General features: G+C 36.1%; 1 protein-coding gene across 4 annotated transcripts in view; it reads right to left on the bottom strand.

Annotated features, from left to right (window-relative positions):
- Positions 1-537: 537 nt before the first annotated feature.
- LOC137923693 (calponin homology domain-containing protein DDB_G0272472-like) overlaps positions 538-23,018 on the bottom strand; it is a 196,361-nt gene continuing 173,880 nt past the window's right edge. For 3 of the 4 annotated variants that reach the window (XM_068766930.1, XM_068766931.1, XM_068766932.1), the window contains 5 exons: positions 9,331-9,475; positions 8,290-8,405; positions 6,965-7,064; positions 2,950-6,161; positions 538-745 (listed from right to left, as the gene is read on the bottom strand). In XM_068766930.1, the coding sequence (XP_068623031.1) occupies positions 2,968-6,161; positions 6,965-7,064; positions 8,290-8,405; positions 9,331-9,475 (3,555 nt within the window). In that variant the 3' untranslated portion in view covers positions 538-745; positions 2,950-2,967. Of the gene's footprint in view, positions 746-2,949; positions 6,162-6,964; positions 7,065-8,289; positions 8,406-9,330; positions 9,476-14,299; positions 14,441-23,018 lie in introns of those variants that run through there. The other variant, XM_068766934.1, reaches the window with a different exon arrangement.

Raw genomic sequence — 23,018 nt, forward strand, 5'->3', positions numbered from 1 at the left:
TACGCCTTGTAGTGTCTACAACGACTTTCAATAGTATTTGATAGTATCTCCGTCACATAAATGCCTTATCAAAATCGCGATATCGATCGGTCGCTGTAAAAATTCTATATATAGACCATACTTCGCCAACTCGCCTGCCAAGCGTAGTGATTATTGTATATCCCTATAAATATAAAATAGAAAGACTTACGTCTTGCTTTTCCCAATATGTTTCTTTTTTTAAATATTTAATGCACTGATTTTAAAGGGATAAGTTACTAGATGTAGCTTGGAAGTTAATAATTCTTACTGCATCATAAAGGATATATCTTCTATTATTTTTATAGTTTTCAAATGCGATCATTTTGGTGTGAGGTCTTTTCAGATCAAAAGTCTAATCTATAAAGACTCTTATTATTGTCTATCGGTCAAATAGTAGTTCATTATGTAATGCTTTATATAATTTAAAGATTTTTTTTACTTTTATTATATTACATAATCATAAGAATGAATGTATGGAAAGGATGTATGCGGGTAGAAATAAAACGACACGAAAAATAAAAAAGAAAACTAAATGAATAAAATTTGTATTTCACAGTACCGGAAATAATTACACAATATTATTCTTTAATAAAATATAACTAAGCTATAGTTTGCAATAACACTCGTAAAATACATTGCTCTAACTTAACGTACTCTTGCTGTGATAACTTCGACCTGCATTGGTTAACCCGCGCTCCGACCGACGCACGTCGCATCTGGATTCCTGGGAAAGATATATAACTGTAGTGCTACCGAAACCTCTGTACCGCGCCTTAGGTTTTCCACGACGGGGAGGGGGGGAGGAGTATCGTCCTCTCGGCTCTTTTGTCTAAATTCTCGTCGCATTATGCTAAGGCGCGGTACGCGAGATTGTTAGCACAGTTACAGATAATAATCATTTTTATTTCTGAAATTAAAATCACTAATAAACCCAATAGTTTCCTGCAATACCAATAGATGGCACTATAATAAAAAAGTTTGTGAAAAATTAGAAAATTGAAACGGCTATGAAATGATAGTCATTTGCAGTTTTTCTATAAATTTTATGTTTCTTTTACTAGGAACAATTTAACAGTGTAATGTAATTTTAAAAATATATCGCCGCCACTACTTAATAAAATGATAAATCCGAAAATGCAACTTTTCAGAACGAAAAACTAAATATTGGTTTATCTCATAAATAGTTACCTTAAAATTATAATCTTTATAAAGTGTGAAAGCTAATTTTATACAAAACAATCTTTGATTATTAATTATATTTGAAAGAACACTTCGTATAATCTTTTTTTTGTTTATAATTTACCTGGTTTATTTAGAGAAATAAATGATAACTTTGTCTATCTCTGCCATTTTTAGCCACAAAATTATGAATTGAATGAACACGGTGTATTGGAACTCGTAGATTGCAAATACTTAAAAAAACCCGAAGAAAAATGATAAAGGCGTCACTTTATTTGGCGAAAGCGGCGAAACATTTTCTTAATTTTAATAAATTTTATTATTATAAAGCGCCTTAGATATATTTCAGATCATTATCAATCAAGAATAATGTTCCGAATCAGTCGAGAGATTTTCTTGAAATGACGTCATTAATATTTTATTACAACATACAACAATAAACCTTTCTTTCTTCCTGTATAAGTTATACAGGCGTCAGTAAGTTAGAAAGATATTTATATAAAACTCTAAAGTTACTGCTAATCAGGTAATCGGTTTCAGAATTGACAATATTACATATGTAACAAAAAGAACAATATTTAGCCACTTCACTTTTGCAACAAAGACGCGAATCACACAACCGCCACCGTCAAATCACTCAACACGTGTTTCACCCCTCCACGGGGCATCTTCAGGAGTTATGTTACACCGATTAGTGCCACACACACACTCTGTGTTTGACACTAATCGGTTGTGTGATTCGCGTCTTTCTTGCACGACTACCACTGCATGTGCGGAAGTGGCTAAATATTGGTCTTTTTCTTACTTAGGATGGACTTCCGCACGCCTGATTCCATTAAATAATATTACATATGATATAGACACTTGATGCAGGCCCCTTCCGGTTCTAATGAATATTTATGTGGTAGGCAGATGTCATGCAGTGCATGTTCTATGACTGAAATATTGATGATTATGTAAATAGACTTAAAGATAACAGTTAACAAAATAGGGGACCCCCCTTTCTGGGTCTTTGTAAACTTAGCCATCTATCTAGACCAATTATATCATAGTAAATTAGATACCGTGTTCACATTGACTAGTTAAGATGATTTATAAAGCATGGATATGTTTTATTGAATTATAAAAATTATTGTCTTACTTATTTCTGATCATTAGGATGCACAAAATCCGTTTTATACAATAGCAAAATAGATCCTAACAAATGGTAGTAATATTGTTGCGCCATAACCGGAGAACAAGTTAATGTATTTTATTTATCTTTTTATGTAAATATGAAGGTTAATTAAGAAAAAAAGGGAATTTGGCAGAAATTTAAGAAAATTAAGCAAATATAACGATTATTTCAATTTTAAGCATTTGAGGGTTCAATATGAATTTCGCGCGTTTAACACGGCGCTTTGAGGTTAGAATTATTTACACGCAACAACTCAACATCTGCCGGGTCATCTAGTTATAGATTAATTCTTTTATGTATTGTTATATACAACATATATAGATTTTTAAATACAAAATATTGAGCTTGCAAAGTATGTTTTTTTAATTCTTTTTTTATGACGTTGAATGTATTTTTATCTCCTTGGATTACAAGATGTTTTCTCTATACTTCATATACTTACATACATGTATATATAACCAAATATTTATAATTTTGTAGTTTTAAAAAAACTATTATAATATTATTTTATATTCCTATATTTACTTTAGAATACTAGGTGTATAAAGAACATATTCGTTTAATGTACATACCTTACTTAGCACCTGTAATTATTTGGTCATCCCTTGTTTGGCTCGCCTCTCCCACTCGGCCCGCATTTGCAGGATCCCTTTGAACTGCGGTGACGCGTCCGCCTCCCCCTCCGATTTACCCTTTTCCTTCTCACACTCCACTTTTTCCTTCCCGTTCTCCATCTCTATCACGGCACTGTCACGTTTCTCCTTCTCTACAGACAACCGAAACTCGTCTTTCCTCTGCCACGGGCGTTTGGTGAGAGTGTCAGCTTTGTAGGAGATAGCTTCGCTGTTGGCCATGTCTCTGTCGTTGGAGGGATCTGGGAAGGTTCTGTTTCTCAAACGCTTCTCGGGAGTGGAGTCAGATATCTCCTTCTTGTATCTGTTCATTTCGCTTCTGTACACGGGTGCACTCTCTCGCTTGACATTGGCCACGCTGTGGATACTAACGCTCCTCTGATAGTGAACCCCGAACTGACTGACCCTGGCTGCGATGTCCACGAGCTTGTTCTCCGTCTGATCTTTCCCCTCGTTCTCTTTGTCGCTGTCCCTAGATTTAATGGAAGCGTTGAACTCGTTTTTAAGAATTTTTGACTTTGTCGTATTCTCGATAAGGTCCTTTTTGTCTTTGGCATCTGCGATTTCTTGCGCTAAGGAGTCGGCTTCCGTGTCTTTTATTTTGAGGGACCTTCTTGCGAATACCTTCATCAGCTCTGGTTCGTCGTCAGCTCTCCTGTCTCGAGTTTCTTTGCCAATGATAAGTTTCTTTCTATACACGACGGTTTCCTCTTGTCTATCAATTCTGTTGTCGCTGCTGTCGGTACTTTGTATGGAGCTTTTGCTTCCGAAACTGGAATGCGACTTTCGGTCCATGGAGATGTTATCGAAGATCTTTTCTGTGCTACCTTCCGTGCTGAGAGAGCTCGTCCTGGCTTTCTCTGGTTTGTCCTGAAGTTCGACACTTGTGGCTTTACGTTTGAAGAAGTTCCTCGGCGTCGAGGGACTTTTCGGTGCTGGAACGCTTTGCACGGTTTTTGGAATAGATTTCTCTTCCATGTAGCTCTCTGGAAGATTTTCAATTTTGCCTGTCTCTCTAAAAGGTATGTTTAAGATTTTCGTTTCTGTTATTGGAAATGCCTCAAATTCTTGCTCCTTCTCCAATTGCGGGCTATCCTTCTTTGGCGTGACGTTAGCGGTTAGAACGACATTCGTGACTGGTTTCACGTCAACTTTATTTAGCTGTATGTTTAGGAATTCCGGTACTCCTGACTTGGTTGTAGCTGGCTTTTGTAACTTCTCTTCGCTTTTGTTTGTCTTCGACTCCATATTTTTGACAGCTATTGGTGTGAGTTCTCTATTAACTACTGTTACAGAGATAAAGTTTTCTGTGTTCTCCTTTTGGGATTTTTCGTTCTGACTTAAGGCTGTTTCAACGGATATAGTTTTTCTCCTGTCATCTGCAGGTTTTTCGGGGCTGCTTTTGACGCTGTCTAGAGAACTGGATTTGATTATTGGAGTGATTAAGGGTTTAGGCGAGCTGATGATGTCGTCAATTTTTGCTTCGATCTGAGAGATGTCGCTATCCCGTTTATGTGTGTCCATGGTTATGTGAATGCTGTTAGTAAAGAGCTTCCTGTCTTCCTCCGTCTTGAGGCTGTCCAGGTAGCTACTGTCGGTGCTCATCAGGCTGTCGAAGTTTGTGTCCGAGCTGGTCTGCACGATGTTGTAGTTTCTTGCAGAAACTCGTTTGGAATAATCGTGTCTCTCCACATTCCTTCTGTAGTTGACCTCCCAACTCTCCAGAAGCGGTTCGGAGATGCCCACGATTGCTGGGAGGCTAGGCAGCTGGTTCTCCTGCGAGCTAATCGACGTCGACTCCGACGCATACCGGAAGCTGTGCGACTTGCCAATACTGCTCCTCGTCTCTACGTATTCATCACCCAAGGACCTCAGGCCGGATGTGACGTAGGATTCCTCAGTTTTAGAGTGCACATTCTCGATTTTCTCGCGGTAGTCGACGTTTTCTGATGATCGAGTTGACTTCTTCACATTTTCGGTCGACTGACTGATCTTAGGTGGCGACGATGACACTATGATGCTGGGGTTGAAATACGGTAGATTTTTAGGCATGCTTCCACTGTGGAAGGTATAATCGGTTGTCTTTTTAACCCGCACGGCCCTGACTGGCGGTTCGTCGTCTGATATTTCTAGAGATGGTGACAAGGTTTCATCTTGTGATTGGCTTAGTTCGTTGTTTACGTACGACTTAGCAGGGAGCGGTTCCATCAGGCGCTGAACTGAAACCGGTCGTTTGGACTTGTCTAGATTTAGATTGAAGGATTCCCTCTTATCGTCGATGGCTTCCTTCGACGTGGTTCGCTTCTTCTCGACCCTTTCGCTGAACTCCTCGCGTCTGCTGAAGCGACTCTTCATTTCTAAGTTCAGCATGGTGTCAGTTTCTTCTGCAATTTTGAGATCTGTTATGTTGTACTCCATGCCGGGGACCTTAGCAGCACTGTAAATATCTTTGTAGGCACCGTCGTTTATGTAAGCTCCTTGCTTGTCCATGCGCTTGTGGAGTTGGTTGGCGAAGGCTTTCTGACCAGCAGACTTGTAAGATCTTTCTGCCGGTACTGGTTTGTATGCTTGCGGCTCGGGGGGGATATTTCTATCAGCGTCAACGACTTTGTACTGAGACTTCTCAGTCTTCGTCTTCTTCACTTCCTGACATTCACCGTCCGTTTGATCCTTTTTGGATTTCTTTCCGCTCTTTCTCAGCAACAGCCTGCTGAAAAATGATTCTTCTTTTTTAGACTTTATCACTTCGTTCTCAATCTTTTTCTCTGATTTTGATTTCTTTTCGTGGCAAGAGTCTTCGGCGTATTTTTTGTCCAGGCGATATTTCGTGCGCTCCTCGGAGTGGTACGTGTGTATTTGTGTTTCCGCGGCACTGGGTTGCATTCTGGGGGAGTTTTCTCTCAATGGCTGATCTTGCGTACTCGATTTGCTTCTCTTTATCGAAGACCTGGGTGTATTGGACTCTGCTATGCTGAGTTTGGCTGGAGATTGGCCTACCACCTGGCCCAGCGCTAGCCCAGGCGGGAGGGAAGAGGACTTCATCTTTGTATCGCTGGGCGGTTCCAGGATTCTCTGCAATTCGCGACTGACGTGCTGATGCTGTTCTTTGACGATCATCTGGTGTTTCGAAGTGGTCGATGAAGAGAATGATTCTGAAATAGAGAACGACGCCGTTAGACTTTTTACAAAAATTTTCTGATTATTTATACAAAATTTTATTAATTTTGACTAGTTTTCATAAAAAAACGGATCTTAGTTATGGGCTTTGCTTAGATCAGAACTAGTTTGGATTTTTCATATCTAAGTTGAAGAATGCCGTTATAATATTGATCAAATCCTGAATAAAATTAAGTTTCCTATGATGGCCTACTTAGTAGAATATTATACTTACTATGTGATTATATATATACTATACAGTCATCGACGGTTTTTTTGTGATCATTGTTACAAAATAACTTTATTTAGTAGTAAATGGAGCAATTCATTCTTATTACATAATTTTTTTTTATACTGTAGTTGAATTTTTAAATAAGTTTTTGTTTGCTGAACTATTAAATTTATTGCATTGTATAGCCAATGTAATAAAATGGCTAATAAGATTATGTGCATGTATAAAATAATGGGTGGGTTGGAAACAAACATATTTGTTTATATATCACTTCACTTTGTTACGGTCGCCCGGAAACACAGAATGCGGGCCACTTCAAAACGTTTTGGAAATCTGTAGGGGAAAGTCTATGAAATGATGATAATGGTGAAATTTGAAATAATAATATTATTTCATATCATCATCATCATCATCAATATGTCACCCGATATATGCCCACTGTGAGGTATAGGCCACTGTCGAAATCGCGACAATGACCAGTCATGAATTGCCCATATCCAGTGACCATAACTATATTGTCCGTCCACCTAGCAGGGCCATATATAACAATCGGAAAAAATGTATTACCAGTAACAACTTCTGAGGTTTTGTGTGTGACGTCAGGAGTTGTGCTTCGTATCATTTCTTCGTTCAGTTCGGGTGTTATCGGCAAGGCTGACGCGGCGATCTGTAAACACGAACACAAAACACATAGTAAAAAATTTTGGACATCTATTTATTATATTTATGATCACATACGAAATATGTTTATCATTAACATAGTAATCTCAATTGTCCGTTGGCATTTACAGCTTCACTAGGATTTAGCTGAAGTAGCTAAATGTATAGTCAGTTCGCGTTAAAAATTGGACGATGATAATCATTATTGTCCGTCGACCTAAGTAAATTGTTTGTAATTAGCCCTTGCGTTCAATAATGTGCCTTTAAACTTCAACTGCAATTGACATTTGAGCTAGGAATAGTTAGTGGATAGGTCGTCGGACAAAATAGTTCAATGAATTTTTAACGCGAACGGGTTGTATATGTTTTGATAGTGTTTTAAGAGTGTCTCAGGAAATTTGGTTTTGCCTTTATATTCTATTACAATGTTATCTATAAGATGTTCACTGCTGGATATAGACCTCTCACAGATTTTTTCAATAGGAGTAGTGGGAAGCGACCAGCTTCTAGCATTTTCCGATGACCTCAACGAAGTTGTCTGTCCACTTTATGGTTTGAGATCCTACCTATTGTATTAAAGCAATGTAAAACACCACACTGTCGTAACACAACACTGCCGCTTGCTTATTGAATAATGATTGTTTTGCAATTGCAAATTTTGCAAATCTTATAACACTCTTGTGTCGTTTCATGCCTCAGACGCCCACTGCAAGGCATAAGCCTTTCTTAAAGATATCTATGAAGGGATATACCATAAAAGCGGGTTGGCGAATGTAGTGTGGTTTCATGGTACGCAAAGGACTCTGCTACCCATCCTCCTGAAATATACCAGTGAGCAATGGCAATCCTACATAATTAGTGAAAAAAAGTGTGAATTACTTATGATTGTATCTCGGGAATCGAACCTGTGAACCACGATCGCAAGTCTCAGTTCTCTACCGCCGGGCTGTCACTGCGCAATTTTTGTATGAAGTAAAATAAATAGTTTAATTATCGTTATAATTAGAACAATTCTACCTAACCGACATTAAAATGGTAATACCACATGATAGGTGTTCTTTTAGAGATAAAATCGGTTAAGATAAATGATTTTATATATCAACTTTATCGAGCAAATAGGCCGATGCTTCTATCTATTCTATTAAGAGTCAGGGCAGTTATAAGCTAAATAAAACTATTAATATTTAATGACGTCATCATATAATGACGTCATCGTGTGTTTAGATACTTACGGGGTTAGCTTTCTTTCTACGTGGCGCCCCGTGCGTGCGTCGCGGGCGCACCGCCATCTTGTGGCGGGCGGCGGAATGCGACAGTGGCGCCACGCCCGGTGGCGGCTCGGACACATCTGGAAACGAGCACAAGATAACATATTAATTCGACTCCTTATTTATATGTAGCACTGCTGTTCTGATTACATAGATTCTTTACACTCAAACCTCTTTCTGTGCAGTGGAAAGGGATCGCACAAAAGAAAACGATTAAAAAATCACTTAAAATTTTACGTGTAGCTGTAAAAATAGTTTTCGCAACACAATTAAAAAGTATTTCTTATGCTGTGAATTTAAATTTGGTAAAGATAGATATGAAACTTTAGGTCATCGTTTCACGTTGTGTGTAGACATCCTTCGCTGCGCTACCTCGTCTGCGGTCCTCATTCTAGAAATTTAAGGCCCAATATACCGACAATAGCCCAATACCCCAATAGCCGACAGAACAAATAAAGTTATCTGTTCTGTCGGCTATATTGGAATCTTTCTTCGATAAAAGAGAAGGGAGAAATTCTAAGTATACACCTATTCATGTCTCGCTGACTGTCTGTCTGTGCGACTGTCTTACAAACGAGACACGAAGTAAGAGACCACATTCGGCCACGTGGGCTTTCATGGAGAGACTAGCTATGGAAAGGGCGATGCCTGGAATTTATCTCAGAGATTTAATCAAGGAATGAGGAGATCGTCATATCCCAGAGGTTTGTCAAGTTCAAATGGAAGAAAGTAGACCAGAAAGCACGCAGAACTAATGGCTACGAGGGCCTCAAGGAGTTAAGACCACGGACAGGAAAACTTAGCCTAGGTAATCTACCCTTAAAGTGAACGGACAATTTTGTTAAGGTCGTCAGGAGACGCAGAATCAGGCCGCTTTTCCAACCGATCTTTTTGTAAATCTATATAAGAGGCATATGTCTAGCAGTTGGTATCCTACGGCTGAAATAATAATGACGAATATATTTTTTGTGAATAGCTTTACTTGTGGGTAGTTTAATAACTTACTGTAGACATCAGAGTGATCGCTGCGGGCGGAGTGGTCGTGCGAGTGGTGGTGACCACTGCTACTGTCCTCGTCCATCTCCGACGAGCCCACGCTGAGGAGTGACCCATCGCTGCACGACGACTGCGAGATGCCCGCATGGTGTCGCTGTAGGTCAACAAACAACGTTTATGTAATATTTATAACTTTTCTTTTGACGTAATTATAGTAAACATGGGAAAATATGCCTGAAATTCGACAAAAGATATATTTACATTACACCTGATATAATTCAAACTTTTTAAACCACATGTATGTTTATACCGATTTTAAATCATCCTGTATAAAATGTTTACTGTAAAACTCCATTCGAATGTGACAGGCCAATAATTTCTGGCAGCACAAAAACTGCAGGAAATAAAAAATAAATATTTTTAATATGTTATTTTAGTTACGTTGCTCATAATTTTTTAAAACAATAATTCAACTCTTCAAAACTTTCACATCAATAACTAATCATCCTGTATAATGTTGTTCTATTAAACAACTTTTGCACAAAAGCATTGGATCAAATGTTGGACCGTTTTAATTATATGCTTAGAGATAGTGTAACAGAAACTTCATTTACGATTTAAGGTCTAAATCACTTAGACATAAGGTATAAAATTACTTTTAATTTTGCATTTAATATAATTATTGCTACAACTGTTAGGTAAATGCAGATGTTAAATAACTATTGTGTTAATCTTTATTACAGTTTAATACGTAAACTGTTTTGTAAATTGATTTTATTTCACGTAAGCTGTACGGAATGCTTGCGAATATGTAGCATAAAGTCTTGTAAATGGGTATTTTGTGACAGACAGACCTTCTAATAAATTACTAATCACATTATAGCAGTTCAGTGTCATTCACCATAAAATTATGTTTGGACAGTGTATACCTATCGAAACCGCTGTACCGCTTCTTAGCAGTGGTGTACCAAGAACTTTTGCCGCCCGGGGCGATCTCCAGTTTGCCGCCCCTTCTATTATAAGTCAATCAAATAGTGTTTTTTTATAAATTAATACACATAAATAAATTATTAAGTTATTTAATTAATACACAGAGTAAATTTTTTTAGACATATGTGTATGCACTAGTAAATATATTTATATAATATCTACTCTTCTTTCTAGCTTTCATACTAGAAAAATCGTGTATAATGCTCTCAAAATTAAAATTATTTGTAATTTCTTGTTCTATTGGCAATATTGCAAGAGTTTTTGGTCTTAATTGACTCATTGTAGAACGAAGATAATTTTTTATCAACTTCAATTTTGAGAAGCTTCTTTCGCAACTACCGACACTGATTGAAATTGTTAAAAAAATTCTTAACAAAATTACAATGTTGGGAACAGAATTTTAATTTATTATTCAAGAAAGAAAATAAATATGAAATGAATATGTTGCTTTTTACAACTATAAGTAAATTTAAAAAATGCCGCCCCAAGGTAAGTGCCGCCCGGTGCGGACCGCACCCACCGCCCCCCCCTAGGTACGCCACTGCTTCTTAGTAATCTGCCCTTAACGCTTGCGGCGACGACTAGTATAATCTCCTTTCCTCGTCCCCCACGTTCCCGTGCTTTCCTAAGGCGCGGTAAAGCGGTCCTAGTAGCACTATAGTCAAAAACTTGCCTTTTTAAACAGCGTCTGCTATGAAGGTGAAATAGAGTTGAACTGGCTTTGGTCTGCCTGTCACAATATACCAAATTTCCGCACTGTACACCATGAGGCCGAGTTGCGTATTATTTAAACTTTATTGTGCACCAAAACTCAAAATAAAAAAGTAAATATAACAAAGTAACATAGATAATAACTAAACAAAGGAACAATTTATATACTGGTAAAAGAGGCGGTCTTATCGCTCGAGGTGATCTACCAGACAAGATGGAGATGAAAGACATTAAGGAAAGGGAAATTTAAGGTGAACATAATAAAAAAAATTTAAAATGTTAAAATACTACACTTTTAAGATTATAATACACTTGCTCATACAAATATAAATATACATTTATGTACACAAATACACACACACATACATATATACATATATATATATATATATATATCTATATACATATACATATATATATATATATATATATACTAGCTGATCCCGCAAGCGTTGTATTGCAATAAAATTAAAGTTTTTAATTAATAAATAAAAAAATAAGGGTTGATCGTAGAGAGATGAAAATTTAGGGTTGTATGTATTTTTGTATGCTTTATTAAAAAAAATAAGACAACAAATTATGTTCGAAAAAATAATTAAGGGGTTGACCACCCTTAACATTTAGGGGGATGAAAAATATATGTCCGATTCTCCGCCCTGGCCGATATGCACGCTAAGATTCACGAAAATCGGTCGAGCCGTTTCGGAAGAGTTCAATCACGCACACCGTGTCACGAGAATTTTATACATTAGATACGAACTAGAATATGATCGTGTTAAATACCGCAAATGGGACATATGCATTCAATTATCGTGTTGAAACAAATATATAATACAGTAATGACCCACAAATATCTCGTGTGCGTCCTGTATTGTACCCTTCCAGTTTCACTGCTCGCATACCTCGACCCATGACTAGTACATCCTTGCATACTAAACCTAATACGTGAAGTGATTGAACTTTGTGCACCGTCAAAGGTTGCTGGTGATTTCATTTTTTTTAACTTGACTGTCGCTTCCGCTCATATGTATTTGCCGATTCCGCGGTTTTTTTAAATTTTATATTACTTCTCGTACAACCCCCGTCTTAAGTACGAAGGGACAATGATTCTATAAAGTTATTACAGACTTTCTTATTTTAATTGTCATTTATACTTTTGAATCTGCGGATATGAAGTGGCAGGGCAGCCAGAGGGCGTCTAGCATTTGTCCTCTTTTAAAGTAGGAGGAGGCCTCCATGGGGAGCCCAGACTTGGGCCGTTACGTATTACTATTTTACCATTAGAGGAGTGTGAATTATATAAGATTGGACTAGCGGACCAACGGACTTTCATCCGTAGATGATGATATAGATATATCGATGATGATATTCCTACAATTCTATAGAGTATAATATTCATTGTTTTCAATACACTTAGATACTGATTTTTGCATACTTACCAATACAAGGTGATATCTTTATCATGTTTACCTGTTATCGATTCTGTAGCTAAACATAAACATAGATAATAAATAAAACATCAGATTGTCCCACTGATGTTACAATAGAAACAATGAAAAAAAAATTATTTAAAAATCTCGAAAGATCAATATAACAATATAAAACAGTAATAAAAGGGTATTACGAAGGACAATGCATATTTTGTATACACTTATCAAAAATCGTCTCCGCTCAACAAATAACAAACACTCAAAAAGCTTCTTGGGGGATTGACTTGGGAATCAAAACAAAGTGATTAATATTACTGTGTTTAAAAAGTGTGAATTTGTTGATAAAATGTAAATTGTTTGCTAATTCTTCCTAATCAATTTCATCTTCTGCAAAGAAACCTCCGTTCGATAAAACACTTTTGCTAATAATTTTTCCAGTTCTTTAAACAGTCGGAATAGTTATTTTCGGTATAGCCTTTAAGATATTTTTCGATTTTTTTTATGGCCCCCGCTATTGGAGGCCTCTCGTACCCCTAATTTGTTGGGATCAGGGTCTTTGTTTACAAATAAGTTTTTCAAATTTTTATCTTTATTCTTCACTCACTTTTATTCTTCTCAATTTCTTTTGTTCTTACCTTTTTACTTCACAATATATTTCATTTTATTCTTTCATTCCTTCTTGCTTTCATCGCCTTCCTTCCATCATCTTATTACTCTTAGGTGGCTAGGTACATTTCTTTTATTCAATGATATTTTTCGATTCGGTGTTTATCTACTTAATTGTGTCAAAACAGCGTCCCCGCTTTTGCCTTTTAAGTTTGCTAAATAGCCGGAGTCAAATCAGGCGAATACGATGGTGGCGGATTGATATTAGTAGAGTTTTTGACGTTTTTTCCCAAAAAATTGCAATTTAAGCACTAATCGTGACTCGACGCGTTTGAGACACAAAACTTACTTCAAAATGGTTTGGGCTGAGCCAAATGATATTGCAACTTTTGACAGACAGACGATTAGCAAATGTTATAACAGTCCTACCAACTTAGGAAGAAAAAATACCTCGCCTTCCTAATGCCCCGGAGTTTAAAATTACATTTTAACCTTACTCTTTGGTTACAGAGTATATCGTAATACTTTTCCAAAAACAAAGTTTTTTTTTTAATTTGCCAGATGTTTTATGGTTCTTTAAAACCCTTATGTATTGTTTTTAATAATACCTTATTATTTGCCGAGGACGCTGCTGCCCATCCTCTGCAAACTTATTTGTAAGCAGTGTCAATCTTATATAACTACCGCACAAAGTGTGAATTAGATAAAATTGTATCCTGGGAATTGAACCTGCGACCTAGGATCGCACGTATAAGTCCTCTACCTGTGCTACCACTGCTCAGCAAGCATTATTTTAACGAAAATAATAAATATAGAATTTAATGGAATCAGGCGTTGCCTTGCGGAAGTTCATCCTAAGTAAGAAAAGGACCAATATTTAGCCACTTCCGCACATGCAGTAGTAGTCGAGCAAACACAGAGTGAAACACTGTGAGATCTCTGTGTTTGGCACTAATAGGTGTAACATAACTCATGAAGATGCCCCGTGGAGGGGTGAAACATGTGTTGAGTGAATTAACGGTTGCAGTTGTGTAATTCGCATTGTTTGCCGCATACGCAGTTATCAGCGGGCTAGCGGGCGGTGCACATTGTTGTACGACTACTACTGCATGTGCGGAAGTGGCTAAATATTGGCCCTTTTCTTACTTAATATAGAAATATTAAACTTCGAGAGTGATGGAAAGGTTTCTTTGGTGTGATAAATACACTGGCAATAAAAAACAATATATCGATAAACGAACCTTAATGTTGGCACTGATCTGTCTTCTCCTTGGAGGCCTTCGAACTGGCATATCACTGGCGCTGGTCACGTATAGCATCATATTGATCATCGACAACTAGATGCACATCACTATTTTAACTTCACACGACTGTTCTATTATGTACACTTTATATCACTTTATAATTCATCATCGTCACATTTTAATAAAAACATCTTATTATTCACTTGTAGTTTGTACTTAAAAATATCAATTAACTATGGCAGGAAAATCAGAAACGAAGAAAATTTTAGTGAAATGTCTATACTCATTTTTATTTGTATTATTTTTATATTTTTTGACGATGGTTTCTACATATACAGGATGATTGGTTATAGGCGAATTTCGGCGTTAGTGAACTCCATGTTTACACGTCTATAACTGTTGAACGCAATATCCAAACTAATCATGCATAGCGTCGTTTTGTAGGTTATGTCAAGACCTTTCAAATTATGTATAGTATTGCCAGATACGAGCTCTGTAGCGCTTTGTACATAGCCGCGAAATTCAAAAGACAAAAAGGCGAAAGGGAGATATTTGACAACCTTATATAAAAGCTACATAAATAACATTAGTTATTAAACATTTTTAAATATTTTTTTGAATATCTTTAACATTATAGATAAACAAAATGAGTGAAGAGAAAAAGTCTCTGTTTAAAATGGCACTATTATATATGTGTACTGCAGATTTTAATTGACGGAAATAAGTCCAGAAACAAACTAATCAAAAAATAATTCCAGTAAGTTTTTTCAATATAATATTTCTTTTTTTACATCATCATTTTAAACTTCGTAAATATTAATAATGTATGTATATTACACAACTTCATGTAAAGCGAAAGGCGTATAATATCAAAATAATATTAGAAAATGTACAATCGTGCGCACAAGTCTATCCGCAATCGATCTTGTCGATAAGTTTTAAAAAAAAACCGCATTGCACTTAAACACGTTAAGAGTGTGCCACGAAGCCAATCGCATGTCGCGAAATCCAGGTAGAACAGACACTCCAAGATGTGAAACATAATATAATACTGTAATCAAAAACTAAGGTGAATTTGTTTATAAAATGTAAATCCTTTATTTATTCTTTTAAATAAATTTCATCACTTTCAAAGTAATCACAGTCCTATAAAAGGTACGCTTGCCAACGTTTTTTTCTAGTCGAAATAGTATTTTTGCGGTATAGCCTTCAAGATCTTCGATTCGGATCTCCCCAATCATGTCAAAAGTGTGTACCAGTATTGGTCTTTTGAGTTTGCTGAATAGCAGAAGTCGTACGGAGCCAAACTAAGTAAATTGAATTTTTGACGCTTTTTTTTCCAAAAAATTGAGTGATTTTGACACCAATCAAAAGTTAATTCGTTTCAGACATCTCCTTCAAATTGATTTGTGCTGAGACAAATGATCTCAGCTCAACCGAATTAGGAAAAAAATTTCATGCCGAATGTCTTCTTTCACCTCACTTTTCGATCACAGTGGTATATCATATGCGGCCAAGATCCTTAACAGTCTGAATCATTGTTCTAAATTTGAAATTTTTACAGTTTTTTTTTTTTCAAAAAATGATAAAGTATTTTATAAGTATAATTGTTAATTAAATTTTATGTGTCGATTTATTATCTTGTCGTGTTAATAATCCCTATAAAATTTTCAAATAAGACAGGAAATAACGAGATAACTTATTTTGTAAGTAATTATGCTATGTTTTTACGTGTAAAAACAAAAGTAAACTAGATTGTGAAATGCCTAGGTTATAGTATTGCATATACAATTTGCTAGTTACATAGAAATATATAAACCTAAGTGTTTTAATATAGCAGAGCCGATAATATATCGGCCTGTCTTATGTCCTGAATACCATTGTCAATGTCATTGATAAGAGATATCTCCGATAGCCACTACGACAATGTTATCACGATAAAATCGCCTCAATGATTGATGTTCGATATTCAAAAAAGAAATTCTATGTTATATGAATTTCATTTACCTTGTTTCTCTTTTTATCGTAAACATAAAATAATAAATTGTTTAATAGTATAATTTAATTATTTATTTATTTTTATGTAAGCTGTAGATATGTATAGAAATAATGCAATTAAACTGAGAAGCAATTACAAGTCTTCACTTAATGTATTAAGTTATAAATACATAACAAAACATGGCAGTAGCTCTGCGGTGGAGGACTAAGACTTGCGATAGACACGGGTTCTATTCCCGGGATACTATCCTTTATAATTCACACTTTGTGCACTAATTATATAAGATTGCCACATCTCAAAGAAGTTTCCAGAGTATGGGCAGCAGCGTTCTCTGCCTATCACAACACAAACTGCTATTGCAACCGTCTGCCCAGTGTCGCGATGGTATATCCCCGTGTAGAATGCTTACAATAATTAAATCTATTCATTCAATGTTACAAACACTCACATAGACACATATGTAAGAAAGGAACAACATTTAGCCACTTCCGCACATGCAGTGGTAGTCATGCAACAAAGTGTACCGCCCGCCAGCCCGCTGATAAATGAGTATGCGGCAAAACAGAAATTTAGATAGTTGAAGTTCAACAATTCACACCACACTTTTGTTCATTGATGTTACGGTTTCCCGTGCAGGTTCTGCCTAATTTGGGAACCTCTAGCAATCTTCTAGCACCAGCCTGCCAAGCGTCGCGAATATGGTTTATCCCACTATATATGTCTTTGGGGTTGGGTGAAGTAGGCTTCTTTAGGTTGAAACGGTGATGATTTAACAAGGGACCGCAACCGAAATGATTTTTTACAATTTTTGATGTAAAAAAAAAACAGAAAAATTCAGAGATATTGAAAAAAATGTTATTTATATAGAGCATAATATGCAATCAATAAAAGTAATTGAATTTGAAGCAAAGTGAATTTTCTACGCTACGCTTTTCGATCTTGGGTCTCCATACAGAGCGTTACCTTGCGGAAGTCCATCCTAAGTAAGAAAAGGACCAATATTTAGCCACTTCCGCACATGCAGTGGTAGTCGTGTAACAAAGTGCACCGCCCGCCAGTCCGCTGATAAATGCGTATGCGGCAAACAATGCGAATCACACAACCACCACCGCCAAACTACTCAACACGTGTTTCACTCCACGGGGCATCTTCAGGAGTTATGTTACACCGATTAGTGCTAACACAGAGTCCTTAAAGGACCTTACGGTTACAGAAGTCATCTTTTCCGAGCGCTATACGTCATTGCCTATATTAGTTACTTTGTTTCGTCTATGATTTTGTCATTTCTGATTCACCACGTATCGCCAATAAAATCCCATATGAACATATTTATTTTTAACTATGTGAGTGTATTCACTCTTTACCTCTTCCTTAGTACCATCATCATCCTTACGGACTAGAAAAGCTTCGTCTAGGTGCCTCCATTGTCTAATAAAACTCGATATAAAAGATTCGTAAATCCTTCAGGAACATGACCATACGGTATATTTTTGTGGTGAAATTTTCTTTAATGAAAAGTCACTTCACGAGCGCGAAGTGAGAGCTCCCGAAACGTGCTCAAGGACTAAAAAAAGTGTTCGCTGAAAACGGTCTAGCGGAGAAGAAAGTAGGCCGCGCGCGCTCGTTGAAATAAACACCTAATTGAAGGCAAGTAAGGTTCAATTTGCGTTGATCCTGTATCGCAATTAACGAACGCGATTTTCGGTAGCGGTGGTACAATTCCGATTAATGTAATTGATTTTTTATTTATCGAATAACTCACACTAGCTTACGCGACGGTTGGTAATATTGGAATAATTAGTTTTTATTCGGCCTGGCCACATCGAACCATAGCCATTTGCTTTCGTAATATGAATAAAAACATTAGTTTTGATAAATACAAAATTAAGACATGTAGTTCGTCTCTACCATCTGATATAGGAATGTAGAATGTATACGAATAATATACAATGCAATATTAAATGAAGGTATTTAGACTCGAATTCATACGGGCTGATTGGATATATAAAACCTTTAAAGAGGAGAAGAACCTCATCTGTCTGAAAAAATCGGCGATAAATATTGCACATCGACCTTTGGAAAGAGACAATCGGCTAATTTCGGTTTCGTAGAGCGTTATCTCTCTCGCACATAATACAACGACCGACAAAACGTCAGATAGGTAGTGTGGGATAAAGATAATACTAAAATACATATATTTTTAATCAACCTGTATAAAGTGATCAATCTGGAATATATTACATTAATCTATTTTTCTGTTACTCCGACATATCAACAACTTATTGCAATAAAGGCTGTAGAGACAGATAGTAAACAATATTTAATTTGGTTGTAGAATTTCAAAAACATTCCAATTTCAAAATTTATATTAATACGTATTTCTTTTTTTATATTTTATCATAACATTATTTATTATTTCTGATACTTGATTTTTGGAATGGAGTGTATCATATATTAATTGTATAACCAATGAAGCTGTACAAATTCGTTTGACGTCTGTACAGACATACATTACAGTGTTTTTTTGTACATAGTTACTACAATAAGCATTGTAAATATAACACTTGCTACACGCGATGAGTTAATTATATAAAAGTTACGAATACCCGCCTGCTTTTCAAACAGTCACGCATAATGAGGGAAAAATAATATTAAAACTAAGCTTTCAAAGCAACTATACACACATATATATACACATACATACATATAAATTGTCAACCTTTACATCCTTCTATCCTAATGTTGCCTGAACCATTTTTCTCCCACATATATATGTTTTATATGGTAGTAAGATACATTATTTTTATCTAAAGAAATAATGAGAACAAAATATTAATACAATAATTTGTTCCCTTCTTCGCCATTAACCGTAGAGCGTCCAATACTGGATATAGACCAGAATTATTTTACCAATAAGACCAGTTAGAAGCGGCCTTTATTCAGCATCTTCAGACGATCTTAACAACCTTCACTCCAGAATCTTAAGCCTCCACCAGCTATCTGTTCTACTTGCTATGCTCTGTCTACCATGCTTGACCTATTTGAGAGTTTTCCAAACCGCTTGTACATGTCTTTTACTTTTATTCTTCTACTACATATGTTCATTCCTGATTACTTCTCGTAGAGAAACACAGCCTAACACTTGTTTAGATATAAGAGAAAACCCAATGTAATTCACTGGTTATGCCACCAAGACATTTTATATTGTGATCAGGCTTGACATATGTTGTAACTGTATTATTTTGTTTACAATAAGGTCAACAGACTTTAATGTTATATTATTAAGTACTTTAAAAAGTTCACCGTTTTAATAATCAACTTAAAGCAGTGTTTTTAGTTTGTATATTTTGGTTGTATCGCTACGATATTGTATTGAGTTATAGTAATATATTTAAAGGAATCAGGCATTACCTTGCGGAAGTCCCTCTTAAGTAAGAAAAGGATCAATATTTAGCTACTTCCGCACATGCAGTGGTAGTCGTGCAACAAAGTGCACCGTCCGCCAGCCCGCTGCGGCAAACAACGCATTGTTTGCACTTTGTAAAGTTGTAAAAAATTCTTGAGCAACCGTGAGCTTGTTAAATAAGTCTGAAGCATCTACGCGGTCCTATATTTGGATAACTCTAATTCCGAGGTCAAGATGGAGAAGAAGGTCGAAGAAGACAGCATCATGGGAGACGACAGATAGCGCCTTATATTCCTAGAATACTCCGAAAAAGTAGTACAATATACAATAGAATAGAATAAGACTCAGAAGGAAGTCAAAGAGGTTCGATCAAGATACCAAGCTAGTCATGAATATAGGTTTAATAAACAAGAAAAGATAATAAAATAGCTATAATTCTGTGAATAAAAATTACAAAAAATAGTAAAATTTAAATAAAATCGAAAAACTGAGTCAAAAATGTGATAATGTAGCAATCTGTGGTTTAGGAACGAAGATGTGGGAATAAAGAAGATGCTCGGAAGACGATGTGAATGTGAAGAAAGACAGAGATTGTGAATGATGAAAGAAGAAAGTGAAATAAAAGATTTAAGTGAAAAAATAGTTTATCCGAGTTTCAACGTGAATGGCAGTGGAGAATGAGAGGATCTCAAAAAGAGAAGCCATTTAAAAAAAAGAAGGGGACCCAGGATTTTAGGTACGAATTTAAGATCATCACAATTCTAATCACCTGGGTTAGTTGATATATTAGCATAGTGATGCTAATATATTTATCGTGCGTTAAAAACATCAGACAATTCGAAAGTGTAAGGTCTAATTGAGTGGAATATATTTTCAATTTATTTTACACTTTCAAATCGTGGTTTTTTGCTAGTAACATCAGACTTTCATATTACAACATCGAACGAGGTATTTTTTCTTAGTAAATATAGATTACAACATCAGACGAGGTATTTTTTTAGTAAAGATTTTATGGTTGGTTTCGGTTGAAGTTGATGCTGTTGGCCCGGGGGCTTTTACAGCTTCATCGGGACCCTTCTGCTTCGTGAACTTCAATATAAAACAGAAGCTGAACAGACGCATTACAGGTATACGAAGTCGTTACCACGTAGTAAACCGCTCTACCCGAGTAGAGCTGTGTAGTGTTGATATTGTGTATGCTGCATGGGATAGCAGCGTGAACCACATTCAAGCCAAGTATGGATTCGGACCCAAGCTCGGTTCGCCCACGATGTTCGTGGTAAGCGGGCGGCCGCTCCATTTTAGTCCAAACTTAACACCACTATGAAATTGATTATACAACGTAAAACACAGATTGATTGGTCATAGGCGTAATAACTTTGACAAAGTGAATATATAGTCTATTTTGTCAGCAAAAAGCTTTAACGATTTTACACCTATTTCCAATCACACTGTATAAAGTGATCACTTTAAAATATCAACTTCCGGCTGTCTAAAGTATACCGGGACAAAAGTATATAATAAATAATCTTTATATGTAGTAATATAAAGCTTAACGAATCCGCTGGCTTAGTCACTTGGAGCGAATGGGATCGGATCGGAGCGTGAAGGTAGCGTACCTGGAAAAACCGAGGGGTCCAAGACCAGTGGGTAGACCCAGGTATCGCTGGATCGATCGCGTTGGGGCAGACTTGCGCGAATTGAATGTCAGCCAATGGCAGACGATGGCGCAAGATAGAGGAAAGTGGAAGTCTCTCGCTTCAGAGGCCAAGACCCACTTTGGGTCACTGAGCCAGCGGAGTAGTAGTAGTATATGTAGTTATCTGTATTTTTTACAATGTTTTTTTCGTTTATATTATCATTATGTTTATTTATTATTTATAAAATCATTGATTTTCGAAAAAAGTGTACCATACGTTTGACAGACACATTTTTAAAGTTTTTACACCTGTAACCTTCATATATTTTTTGTCTTTAGAACGCTGTATTTAAAATCTAACATACAACGTACACTCGCTGTCAAAATAACGTGCCGCACACGCAATAAGAGTTCCATGTGGGTGGTTTCGCGTGCGTTAGACCATAAAACATTCGATATTATGAATAACGCTGACAAAATATTTCTCGCCGAGAAACTAGTTAGCAAGTGGATTATTTTTTACACTTAATGGCTACAAATTCGGTATAAACTTTATATGTAATTGTACCGAGAATAAACGCGAAATTTTTTGACTTTAATAGATACTACGGTTTTGCAGCTATGTAATATCATATTATATACGAAAATTTAGAAGTGTAAAAAAGGGACTAAAAATGCATGTTATTAAGATTGAAATATTAAAATGTATTTAAATCGACATTTTTCATGCAAACGGCCTGTCGTTTGAATTTTTTTCTTTGACTTATATATATGTTGGTCGGCAAAAAATAAATCTTATACAATTTTTTTGGCACAAAAATAACTTAGTCTTAGTATTAACTTAGAAGGCTGTGTTACATTACACGAATGTAAAGACTTGACTGTTGCATGGAGTTTATTCGTAAATTCGCTCTGTTGTTTCTCAGGCCTTAATAAAATCTAAACATTACTCGGTAATCAGAAAAGCAATTAAAATGAAATAAATTACAGATTAAAAATATAAAATATACTAATTAACACTGGCTTCAAGTGTATAAAAAGGTTGAATAGGTCATAATTTATTACCGCGACAGTGACGCAACAGGCGAACGCACCCAAAACAAACCCACCTGTAAACGACGCGCAGTTTAACCACCTTTGTTTGTATGGTTCTATATTCAAACATCTCTTCATTAAGGCCCTTTATTTATACACGTTATCTTGTAGCTACATATCTTGCATTAGATTAATCTATCTTTGATTCTTAATTCAAAGTTTTATATTGTAAACATTAGAAATGAATGTTAAATGTCTCTGTTTGACATTGAAGGCATAAGTTTTACCTGATGGCATTGGGTTATCACATGCATTTCTCTACTCTTCTTATCAACTTATTTCTAACTATTGATAATTACAAGTAGGTTTAAAGTCCCAGTTGAAGGTTGTAAATAAATGTGGCTCTAATAAAGTCACTTGTGGACTACTTATCGGTTGAAGTTGTTGCTGTTAGCCCGGAGGCTTTTACAGCTACATCGGAACTGAGTTCACGAAGCGGATGGGTCTGTGAACTTAACTTTCCTATACCCGCGCGTTTGTCTGAGAGACCGACAGAATGATTTTTTCGATTTTAAATAAAGAACGAATAATGCTAGTTTAATGAACTTTCTAGTACTTGCCTAATTTGATACGACCT

Source organism: Battus philenor, unplaced genomic scaffold (genome assembly GCF_028537555.1).
Source record: "Battus philenor isolate CCGP_79_NKW_IND1 unplaced genomic scaffold, ilBatPhil1.0.hap1 SCAF_22, whole genome shotgun sequence".
In the NCBI taxonomy this organism is placed as follows: domain Eukaryota; kingdom Metazoa; phylum Arthropoda; class Insecta; order Lepidoptera; family Papilionidae; genus Battus; species Battus philenor.